At 28.5% G+C, this 13,321-nt stretch overlaps 1 protein-coding gene across 4 annotated transcripts in view; it reads left to right on the top strand.

The window, feature by feature from the left end:
• Positions 1-13,321, top strand: part of sprt (PDZ domain-containing protein sprite) — an 87,514-nt gene that overhangs the window by 57,402 nt on the left and 16,791 nt on the right. For all 4 annotated transcript variants that reach the window (XM_088256937.1, XM_088256935.1, XM_088256934.1 and 1 more), the window contains 3 exons: positions 6,903-7,063; positions 9,939-10,112; positions 11,795-11,953. In XM_088256937.1, the coding sequence (XP_088113063.1) occupies positions 6,903-7,063; positions 9,939-10,112; positions 11,795-11,953 (494 nt within the window). The remainder of the gene's footprint in view (positions 1-6,902; positions 7,064-9,938; positions 10,113-11,794; positions 11,954-13,321) is intronic.

The raw sequence follows: 13,321 nt of genomic DNA, 5'->3' as shown, positions 1-13,321 counted from the left end.
AAATGGCCCGCCTGAACATTTTACGTTTTGTCAGTTGGTCACTTTCTCCTGTACGACTACGATATGTTCCGTAATACTGCCTTCTTCTCGTATACATTTTACATAAAATATATACCTTCCTGTGTATATATAAAAGTTGTGACAGAATTTTATAATTGGTATTGTATCTTATGTAAAAGCGTCCAATGGCCTTAATAAACACATTTTTGGAAGATAAAAAAAAAACAGTTTACTCTCAACGTTATAAAATTTAAAAAAAAAAACATCAAAATGTACCTACAACATTCTGTTTTTTTTATTCTTCGCTAAGTTTTACATTCTGCGCTAAAATGCTGATTAATAAATTAAATTATAATTTATGTAGGTTTTTAAATGTTTCGACTTTAGGTAATTGCTTAAATATATTATTAAAGGTATGGTAAAGGTTCCAGTTATTGACACTTCAAACCGATTGTTTCAGTCAATTCTGATTTACAATTAAACCATTCATCGTATCTATGAATTTTTTTTGGTTAAATAAATAAATATCAATTACATTTTAATATATTTTTTTTGTTTTTTGTTTTTTGTTTTTTATTTCTTTGATTTTTAAGTTTAAAATGATGTGTATGTTAAAAAAGCAATTAAAAAAAACATATTTGATTTATCCGAAAATCAGTTTCACTAAATCACTAAATTTATCACTAATGGTAGTTTTTTCATATCATAAAAATGGGATAGCTTATCAATTTTTTAATGTATGTATGATATCGGAAAATATTCACAAATTAAATCAAAATTGTCAATTACTTTAGGGTGTCAACAACACCATGTTTACCCTATGCGTTATTTTTTGTTGTTTATATAGCGCCTTAAACAACAAAACAGCAACACAAGGAATGAATATTTATTTCCAGCACGAAGGAAGGCTTAATTCCAAGTGTAATGGGGCATAATAATCTGAAGGCAGAAATCATCCCACACGATCAAATTACATGAATAAGATGTTCGGATTACTTTTAATATTCACTTTCCCGCCTGAAGTTAATGGCGCACATGAATTCTGAATCATTTAAATCCGCTAATTAAATATGTTCTATTAAATTAAGTTATATGTACTGCTAAGACACTAACTTGCTCATTATTTTTTTTAAATATTGAAATCATTAATCCAAACGCCCAAACGGTGTATTTTATTTCAAAACAATTAATCTTGTTTTCACAAATATTATATATGCACAAGGTCAATCATGGTATCGATACACCCACATATTAAATGTACATAAAAAAATATTGTATCAAAAAATTTAGAAAAATAGCTAGTATTAATAATCAATATATCTATTTAATTTTGTAAAAAATAACTACGTTTTGCAACAATAGATTTAAAATGTGAAATTTAAATTATATATGAACATGAAATATTTTACCTGGTGAAAAAATGTCCCAAGCCTAAACGAATATAAATATATATATATATATATATATATATATATATATATATATATATATATATATATATATATATATATATATATATATATATATATATATATATATATATATATATATATATATATTGGGTTGATGCAAAAGTTTTGACCGTTTTTTACATACAATTTTTTTCAAATTTTTTTTTATATGTATTATTTATTTAATAAATTATTTAATTTCCATCAGTTCTTATAACCTTCTCCCCTCTCTCTATCAACTTATTAATACCAGTAGTAAAAAAATCCGTGGATTTTGATGCGAAAAATGAAGTAAGGGATGTTGTAACCTGCTCTATTGTATAATTTTTTTCATCATTTAATTTTTTTTGCAGTGATCGGAATAAATAAAAATCAGAAAGAGCAAGTTCTGGAGAATACGGTGGATGCTTGATAACATCCCAATTTAACTCATTTAGCTTGTGTTGGGTCATCATAGCCACATGTGGTCGCGCGTTGTCGTGATGAAACACTACCCCTTTTCTGTTTACCAATTCTGGTCTATCGTTTTGAAGGTCCATGTTCAATTTGGATAATTGCTGACAATATTGTTCTGCTTAACTTGTCTGATCATGTTCCAAGAGTTCAAAATACACAATACCCTTATTATCCCACCAAACACAAAGTATAACTTTTTTTTATGGATTTCGGCCTTCGAAGTTGTAAATGGGGCTTGTCCAGGTATAGCCCAATGTCTTTTTCTTGTCACGTTGTTGTACACGACCCGTTTCTCATTTCCCGTCACCAAACGATGCAAAAAAGGTTCATGTTTTTGTCTCGCACTCAAAGCAACGCACGTTGAAACACGATCCAATAAATTGGCAGCCGACAATTGATGAGGTATCCAAACGTCGTACCGCGAAACCATTTCCATACGCTTCAAATGTCTTAATACGATTGTTTGGTTGACTCCCATCATTGACACAATCTCCCTGATGGTTAGACGTGGATTGGTGTCAATTATGACTTTTAACTTGTAGTCATCAGACTTCAATAGCCGCCCGGTACGTGGTTTATCAATGAGTGAAAAATCTCCAGATAGGAATTTTGCAAACCATCTTCGTACCTGTCGAACTTTGATGACATCTGCTCCATAAACTTCACAAATGTTTTTGGTTGCCACACTCGCGGTATTGTCTTTACGGAATTCATAAAGTAAACAATGACGTAAATGCACTTTATCGAGCGACATTTTGAAAAAATACAAGGGGTCATTACTGTACTCTGGCTAGGCCAAAACTGAATAGAAAGTAGAGGAAAAGCATCCTTTATACAATGGAATCATAAAAAAGAAGATACTATTCATAATTTATGAAAAAAATTTTTTTTTACCTGGGATCATAAAAAACGGTCATTACTTTTATCAACCCAATATATATATATATATATATATATATATATATATATATATATATATATATATATATATATATATATATATATATTATATATATATATATATATGTATATATATATATATATATATATATATATATATATATATATTTATATATATATATATATATATATATACATACTATATATATATATATATATATATATATATATATATATATATATATATATATATATATATATTTAAATATACATATATATATATATATATATATATATATATATATATATATATATATATATATATATATATATATATATAAATATGTATGTATATATATATATATATATATATATATATATATATATATATATATATATATATATATAAATACACAAATACGCGTTTGTGTGTGTATTTTATATTATCATCTATTAATGGGTTAGTTGATATGATTAATACTCTATAAACACGAAGAGCTATTAATTTCGATTGCAGTATTTGGTAAATATATTATAAACATATATACCAACTTTATTTTATACTGCAACCAATATGTAGAAAATAAATATCGGACATTAATTTGAATTAAATAATTTATATGTCTTTCTACTTGATCTGATTATATTAGCAAAACACTTAAAATCAGATTTTATCGATTTCGGTAAGAAAAAGCCAGGAGGCACAACAAAAACTCATAAACAAAGCAACACCGAATAAAAGGCCAAATAGGGATTCAGAAAAAAAACTGTCGTTGCGCAGAGCACGTGCGCGAATAAAACAGTTCAAGAATGTTGACGAGCGTTTATAGTCAGGTAACACAAAGCGGTCTACATCTGCCATACTGGATTGTGTTTCAAATTATTACGAAAATGTTCAAAGATAGTTTCAATGTTAAAAATACTTGGAAAAATATCCTTTATTAATTTAATATCCTTCTGTCTGCATGTACTCGTATGTTACATGCCAATTTGTACATACTATTATATATTACATCATGTTGTATACTTCATGATAAAAGAATATGTTTTCACTTTTGAAGTATGTATATTATTGGTTACAAAAGTATTTATCTAAACAAGGATGAACATTTGAAAAACAAAGAATTATGCATTAGCCTGAAAATTGCAATAATGATTGCTTTAGTTGACATTGTTAGAAGGTGACATATTCCAGGTATCGATATGGTCCGCGACATTATTGCTGATGTTTTGCATTAGTTTTGAAAATACATATTATGTTTTTTTATGATTCAGGTATATGTAACGTTAGCGTTCCTACAATGGGTATTATGATCCTTTGTCTAACTTATTCAGTTTTATTATACCGAGAACAACTAAGTTCCTTCAATTACCTCTGCAATTTTCTGCCTAATGAGGAATGAATAGCCACTCGCTCCAGGCTTTACAGCGTGGCATGATATACCACGACTCTCGCCAACCCCTTATAATAATACCAAATTATACCTCAATTATTCATTTAAAAATAAATGGCTAATTGGCCAACAAAGTCATGCAAGATAGGAACGATCCTATTTTAAGAAATCTGACTAAATTTTGCGTTTCAAAACTAAGTTTTCCTTCGAATTTCGCCAGAGGCAACTGCGTGAAAACGAAATTTTGTATTAAAATTATCCTTAAACCATACAAATTTAGGATATTTCGAAAACTTTTCCTCTTTAAGAGGCATCGCAACGTAGTAATTTATATACATATAACGTGGTAATATTTTCCTTCGTAAATTGGGTGTAAATAATATGTAAAGTGGGTGTATAATAATAAAATAAACAATGTGTTGCTTTGTAATTAAAGAAACAACAATAAAAGTTTATTCTTAATTAATCTTTACAATAATTTTCTATCTATCTGATTCTGACAGTTTACAATATTATATTTTTTCTATCTGATGTCTTTTGTTTTATTCAGTGCAACACATGCGACATCTGGTGGTAGAACTGTTTTATGTAGGTACTATTTGTAAGTACTTAATAAAATGTATAGGTAGGTACCTAGGTATTTTATTACATACATATATTTATTTTACCATAATTTTTCTCATACGAATGATATATTTATGAAATACTTTACTTACCAATGATTCAAATTAAGTCTACCAAGCTTCTGCGTACATTTCACGCAATATTTTTTCTTCTAAAATATGTATTTATTATACTACTCCCATTTTTTTCGCAACGCATATCTTCCACGTTTAATTTCAAAGTATTTCGTGAAGTTAATAAAATATTTTTCCCATACTTATCGCCTATGTTATACTTATTTTTAGTAATAAGACGAGTAGATAAAATCGACCTCTTTCATCATGAAGATATCATCTCTCGTAATACGAAGGCAGTGTAAACTCATTGTTAGGTTAATAAGATCTTTCTGCATGTTAAATGTAGTGTACATAACACAAGTACAAATTACGCTGCAAATTTTGTATTCTTGTCTGCATTCAATCAAAGCAGCGGCAATCCGACAAATTTTTTATTACTATAAAAAACAATAAAATAAAGATACATGATGATTCATTATTACTGATGTATAAACACAGACTAAGAATATTATGGAAGGAGAACCTGGATTCTTTAAACATTTACAGGGCTTACGACCTTTGTTCTGTGAGATTTTTCTATAATGTAATTTGTGCTGAACCCTTTTTCATTCACAAAGCGAAATTATTTATTGAATATATTTATTATAATACATTGTAGGCCTGCATGATCTATCTCGGTAACGCCACACAGCATTAAATATGTTAAACAGATTTTTGATTTATTTTTTTTTTAACAGATTAAAAATAAATTAATTTAACCTATAGGTACTTGACTCTACGTATAAAAACAATTTATTATTATTTATTCTACCAAACACTGGATTATTTACCCCACGGTTGATATTTCAATATTATAGGGGTCGACATATTTTTTCAAATGGAGTAAACTTTATATATACATATGTACATATATGTATATATATATATATATATATATATATATATATATATATATATATATATATATATATATATATATATATATATAAACATATTTCTCAACTGATGGCGCCATACTTAGCCATACTTCCAAATCTGTTTAATGCTAACAAGTTCCAAAAATTAATGCAATATGGATGTCCCATAATGAGCAGAATGTTACACAAACGAATAAAGTGATTACTTAAGTCACCCAAATGCCAAGTCGTAAGTCCTGGGATGCTCAGACTTCCATCTTCCCTCATATATATATATATATATATATATATATATATATATATATATATATATATATATATATATATATATATATATATATATATATATATATATATATATATATATATATATATATATATATATATATATATATATATATATATATATATATATATATATATATATATATATATATATATATATATATATATATATATATATATATATATATATATATATATATATATATATATATATATATATATATATATATATATATATATATATATATATATATATATATATATATATATATATATATATATAAATATATATATATATATATATATATATATATATATACATATATATATATACATATATATATATATATATATATATATATATATATATATATATATATATATATATATACATATATATATTGTATATATATACATATATATATATATATATATATATATATATATATATATATATATATATATATATATATATATATATATACATATATATATATTTATATATATATATATATATATATATATATATATATATATATATATATATATATATATATATATATATATATAAATATATATATATATATATATATATATATATATATATATATATATATTTATATATATATATATATATATATATATATATATATATATATATATATATATATATATATATATGTTTTAAACGATACCTATAATACGTATATAAAGTCTAGTTGTAATTCCTGTCCGAATGTTGCATAGCAACAAAAGATAGGAGACAAATTCAAATTGATTGATTTTAAAGACTGACATTGTTTCTCGTGTTGTCGACAGATGGCCAGCATAGAGGTGTCTTTGTCTATGACTCCTCGCCGCCGGAAGAGCAGCCTGCTGGGGAGGGGGGGAGGCCTGCCCCCGCCCGCCCCGCAGCACCCCCCGCCGCACCCTGACACGGCCGACCCGCTCAGGGGGCACAAGGAACACGCCATACAAAGGTAACATTAAGGCCCACTATACGATAAATCGCAACATAATTTTCTTTAAACCCAGGTAACATTTAACGTAATTAAAAAATTTCGCTTCAAATACGGTGATTGTATTGAATAAGGTGGTAGATTTTCTTCGAAATAAATATATGGTATGAATAAAAAAAATTATTGAAATGTAAGGAGTTTAAAAAAATGAGAAAAAAATCTTTAAAATTTCAATCTACAATAAGTATTTATTTCTTTAATCTCCGCACATCAAGACACATCTCGGCTGTCCAAACTCAAAATACAGTAAGCGACATTTTTTGTAGTACGTTTTTTTTGCATTTTTGGACTAAGTAGATTCTACTTAGTCCAAAAATGCAAAAAAAAACGTACTAAAAAAATGTCCCTTACTGTGTTTTAAGTTTGGACAGCCGATCTGGCCTCTAGCGCGAAACACAGATCTCTGCCTTAAAAAAATACTAAGGACGTTTGTGCACTACACGGAATTTTATAGTCCGGTACTTCAGGTAAAATATAAAACGGGTGATTGGCTTGGATTGGCTTGTGCTTTTGTATTTCTTTCTTCGGATCGGTGTGCTCGATCGGTGCGTAATCACGGTGCGCGTAAATTCGATCACGCTAAACTGTCGTAGTCGCTTTTATTTTTACCGGACTGTCGGACGGTAAAATTCCGTGTAGTGCACAAGCTGCCTAACTCTTTACACATTTTATACTGAAACGGAAAAATTACCCTTCTCTGACAAGTTGGCGACGCAGTCAAATAGCATCTTGTATCAAAATTAAAAAATCACAAAGGGGATTGTTTATTTAAAAATATTAGTCTCAGTTTTCAAGGGTTGTTTTTATATCAAAACCGCATTAAATTGTGACTACTATGATTATACATCAGCACAAATAAACTGTGACTATCTAAAACATATGAATATTGAAATGTTGGTAACGTTATGGAGAGATTTTTTTTAAATGTCAAGATAAATAATAAAAAAATACTAATTATCGTATCAAATGGACGTTTAAAAATATAACATCAAATACTATGTAATAGTATAGTTTACGTTTAATGGATAAGGTCACGTTTAATTTCCACTGATTCCAATATAAACATAATTGTGCTCAACGTTATATTACATTAAGCTGACGAGACTGTGCAGAGGGTGTTTTATAATTCGAGTACACTATACATCTTCTCGAAGAATCAAAAGACATTCATACATATCAGAGCTGGAATTAATGTGAAAAGTGTGAAAAATCTAAATTATGAAAAATTATTGTTAACTTCATAGTGAAGATTAATTAAACTTTACTTTTATCTGCCTCCGTCTGCCTCCGTAGTGTAATGGTCAGCACGCTCGGCTACCGTTCTGGAGGTCCCGGGTTCGATTTCCAGGGGGGGTCAAATAAATACAAGTGATTATTTCACTGTAATATTTATTCAATATTACCCTGGACTGGTACCTGAAGCGGAGGGCTGATCACCTTTCTTTCATGTATAAACGATCAAGATAACACTTCGTTTATATGAAGCAGTGCCCTATGCACCATTGGGGTGCGAATAAGGGTTTTATTATTATTATTATTTATTTATAATGCCTTTGCCATTTTAAAACCTGTTATCGATCAGTCACATACTATGAGGAAGTTAATAGTACCGGAAAAAGGTTAGTTTAAAGATATCTCCTCCGCGAATTTAACGGGTTACCTTTTTACTGTATTTTCAACCCTGGTATAGGGTATAGGTGCCTCGTGATATAGTGAACTGTTTGTTGTCATAAAGATACGGACCCATTAGCGCCGTCTGTAATCTGTATCTCGACCTGCGTGTATGGCAGAAAGACATTGTAAATCCATTTGGATATTTAGTATTACTTTTAGTAACACATTGCAAATAAATACCATTAAAGAGATACTTAAATACAGCGCGATTGATAAAAGGAACATGTTTTATTCAAATAATAAATAAAGACGCAAATAAAAAGTAGGTACCTACTGCCAAAGATGTATTTTGAAGAATAGATTTGCAAATGATTGTGTCAAAAATTCAAATATGGGATATTAAAAAATATATATCAGAACTAGATACGCCAATATTACAAAGAAGCATTACTTTTCTCATAATGTAGACATTAAAAATAAATTGATTTGAAATAAATAAGCCTTGTAAAACATTAATAAAAATTTGAGGGTAGTTTTTCTAATGATCTGTCATAGTGGCTTATGACCTGGATTATGTCATAAGACCTGTAAATACCCAGACTTCCATATTATTCTTCATCTTTGCTGAGATGTTTTATTTATTTATTTGTACAGAAAAAATATGTACATTGGCGCCCGCCAATCGCCGAGAAGCAATATCTTACATCAAACAAAAATAGATTATTGATATTGGTCAAATCAGTTGATACCTTGTATAGTTGTTTGCAATCAGAGGTAAGGTAGTAAAATTAAACGAGAAAGAACATAAATAATAAATAAGAAAGAAAAAAAACATAAATTACAATTTACTGAAGTGTAAAAAAAATTATACATTCAAATGCTGAACAAAATAAATTTAATTAATTAAATACTAGTTAATAAAAAAATTGAAATAATAGTAAAAAAATTATATCACCCAAAAACATAGACAATAAAAAATAAGTGTCAGTCTCTCTCCAAGCACAAGAGCTTAGTCTCTTTATAAGAGAGAACTGCGTAATTAATTTTAAGATTGTAAAGTAGAAATGTCTAAAAAATTAGTTAAATTATAAAATAAAATTTAAAAAAAACTATTGTAATATTAAATAAAATAAAAATAAAATAAAAATACGAAAATTACAAATTGATGATAATAAGGATATCAACAGCAATAAAAAAAAACAATTTTGATTATTTTCCACAGTTCAAAAGATCAGCTGGGCACATCCCGGCCCCCGCAGGAGTTGCAGCCTCCCCTGACGGAGGCCGAGCGGCGGGGCGTGGAGGCGCGCGCCGCCCGGCTGCGCGCGGACATGGAGGCCAAGCGGGCGGCCATCAAGACGCTCAAGGGGGCCCTCGAGAAACTGGACATCACTGAGTAAGCTTCTGCTCCCCTGATAATTCTTATCAGACATGCGCCTTGGCGTTATTGGGTAGACGCTCGACTGCGAAACTGACGTCGTGGGTTCGATTCCCGCCAATTGCAAATTGAATTCAAGAAAGATTTATTTTCAATTGGTCTGGGTATTAATAATGTATTTTTACAAGTACCTTCCCTTTCCTTACTATCCTACCTGCAGACAAGCATCTAAAATAGAAGTTTTTTGGATTATTCCTTGAATTAAAAAATATTAAAACACAAAAATTCCTTTATCAATTTTGGAAAACTTGCAGAAAATATTCTTCTTCTTCTTCAAACCCTTATCCGCACCCAACGGTGCATAGGGCACTGCATCACATAAACGCAGTGTTACCTTGATTGTTAACATATGAAGGAAAGGTGATCAGCCCTCCGCTTAAGGTACCAGTCCAGGGTCCATTTTATACTTTTTTTGTAGGGCTAAACGGCCCGTTGTTGAATATAGGAATGAAGTTGTGGTAGAGTGGTCTCGAACCCAGAAAATCTGACTCAGAGTTTATGGGACCATAACCCGATGATAATCTCCTTTTAAAAAAATGAGGCTAAGTTCTATGTTTAAGTCGTAATGTTAGATTGACAATTATGATTAGCGCGCAATAAATAAATGTTTATTAACTCTGCATAATATAATACAATTACATATGTAGTCTATCGAGATAACATTGAAATAAATAATAAATAAATAAAATAAACGGTCCACAAATACCGCGGTAAGTGCTTAATTACACGGTACATAATTATTCTTATAAATTCATAATTATTATTTTCTCTCCACAAATTTAAGCAAAATTCGCCTATTAGAATAACTGTTTTCTCAATTAAAACGAAATCGCTGTATAACAAAACCTCTATAAATATATTTAAAGATTGCAACAATACCTAATGAAGAAGCCATAAACAAACGGACTACAGGGTTATATTCCCATAGCAAATTTGTATTTATTGCTCAGTGAAAAAAGAATTTTCTACTACAAGCAATTAAAGAGATACAAACTATTATGGTTTGGGTAATTTAATTCAATTCTAGAGAAATTTTTCGGGTACTTACCAAACTTTCTAGAAATCATCTCGAATGGAGGTGTTCTTGCCTCTTGCCCTTGGTTATGTAATTTACACATGCATTTAACATGTAAAAATAGAGAAACAAGTTTCCCGTGGCCATGGCCACGGAATAAAAATTACATTGATAAAATAGTAGGTGATACATGTAGATATATGTTAATATTATCCAGTTAGATTCGACAGTTTTTAAAATAACATTATTTGAACAAAATACAGTCTTATCACTTTTTACTACGATAATTAACGTACATGATATTATATTCTATTGCTTAAATTTGCCATTCTACTAAACTACGATATATTAGTAGTTGAATACAGAGACAAAGAGAATTTTGGCATTCTGGAATAATCGCAATTAATGTAATACATATGTAAGTCTCGAGGCAAGGGGGTTGACGTTTCTGAAGCCATCATGGTGACCCTTGACAAGTCAATTGATATTTTCTCATTTTTAAGACAGAAAATTACAAAGGAATATGTAAATTTGATTTATTTTTTAATAACATCATTGGAATCGTAAAAATACGCTTTAAAAATATCCTATGGCAATGAACATTGTTTGTATCATTTTTCAACAGCAATATAGACGTCAGAATCCAGCAAGCAGAATTGGAGTACCAGCTCGGGCGCGAGGAGTTGGAGCTACTGACACTTCTAGAACAGAGCAGAGCATTGCAGCTCCTCATAGAGCAAGACGATAATGCTAAAACCAAACAGGACCATCAAACCATCTACAGGTTGGTAATATATTATAAAAAGGAATTCTCATTTTTTAGTTTTGATCAACAAGTTTACGAGTATAAATAAGGCCTTAATTTGAAGTATTTAATTTTGTTAATTAGCCATGACACATTCAAGATTTTTTTTATATACTACACAACAATATGACCTGGTATAGTAACAATATAAAAATATTTAATAATATAATAATAAAAGTTTTTTTAATGACCTGACAATACTTAGGTTCCCACATTCTTTTTATCCTTACTCAAAATATCATCCACCATGTGTTGAAATTTATAATAATAATCAACAGCATTAATTTGTATGTCTGAAGAAATACATGGAAAATAGATAAATAATTTATATGTGAACGATTGAAACTTGATTTCTCCATTTAATTGGAAAGAAAATTTATGTAACTTCATTAATTTATTAAGTTCTTAATTTACCTACCTGTGAATTTGTGAATCTTTCAGATGTTGAATATTATTTTTCGACTAATGTACTTTTTCGACTAATATAACATCTAACAACCTTTATTTTATTTATTTTTAAATTTATAAATATGTAAATAAAACACAAGTTTACAAAAAAACTATCAATCGAATCAGGATGATTGAAAAGGGTTGGCACTTGAGTGGCCGATACAGCAACAGTATTTGTAGGTACTGAAGTCCATAAATCATTTACCACGACATTGAATTATCGATCGGTATCACAATCTCATTGCGATTCTATCAGTCGAATCCAGTCAGCCCTATAACTCTGTGATTTATATAACCGTTAACAGTCACTTGACATGTACAAGACCTTTGGCAGTAAATAATAACCACTATATTTTATATCCTCAAATTCATCATCATACGTGATATTCCTTAAAACTTAAAGTTACATTATTTTAACTTACTTTGTACTTAAAATATCTTATTTTCAATTTATAAATGTGATTTTAAATATATCTCATTTAAGTATTTTTTTTAAATTGCGAAAACCTTGTACCTACATATGTAATGTATGAATAAATGAATCTAGTTTATCTAAAAACGTAAAAACCAACTTTATTGTAAATTTTTTTTAGTAGTTATAAAATAAGAACAGTTATTTTTTTAGTTATTTCTCTGAAAATCACAAAGTTAATGTTTCAAATATTAATTATACTAGTTAACACATATTTCTTTACACTTTCATACACTGTACGATACTTAAATAAACTATTTTTAAAAAATCTTAAAACTTTTTTTTTAAAACAAACAAATTGAGTTCGTTTATATTGATAATATTAGAAAGCAAGGTGATTAGTTCTTTATTTCAGATTCTTTGATACATTGGTAGATATATTTGTGAAAGTACAATATATTTGATAGGATACAGAAGCTTTTCGT

This window comes from Brachycentrus maculatus, unplaced genomic scaffold (genome assembly GCF_059751285.1).
Source record: "Brachycentrus maculatus isolate JH-2025_06_01 unplaced genomic scaffold, ASM5975128v1 h1tg000069l, whole genome shotgun sequence".
NCBI classification, from domain to species: Eukaryota; Metazoa; Arthropoda; class Insecta; order Trichoptera; family Brachycentridae; genus Brachycentrus; species Brachycentrus maculatus.
Note: the sequence above shows the minus strand (reverse complement) of the source record. Positions and strands in the feature narration are given on the sequence as shown.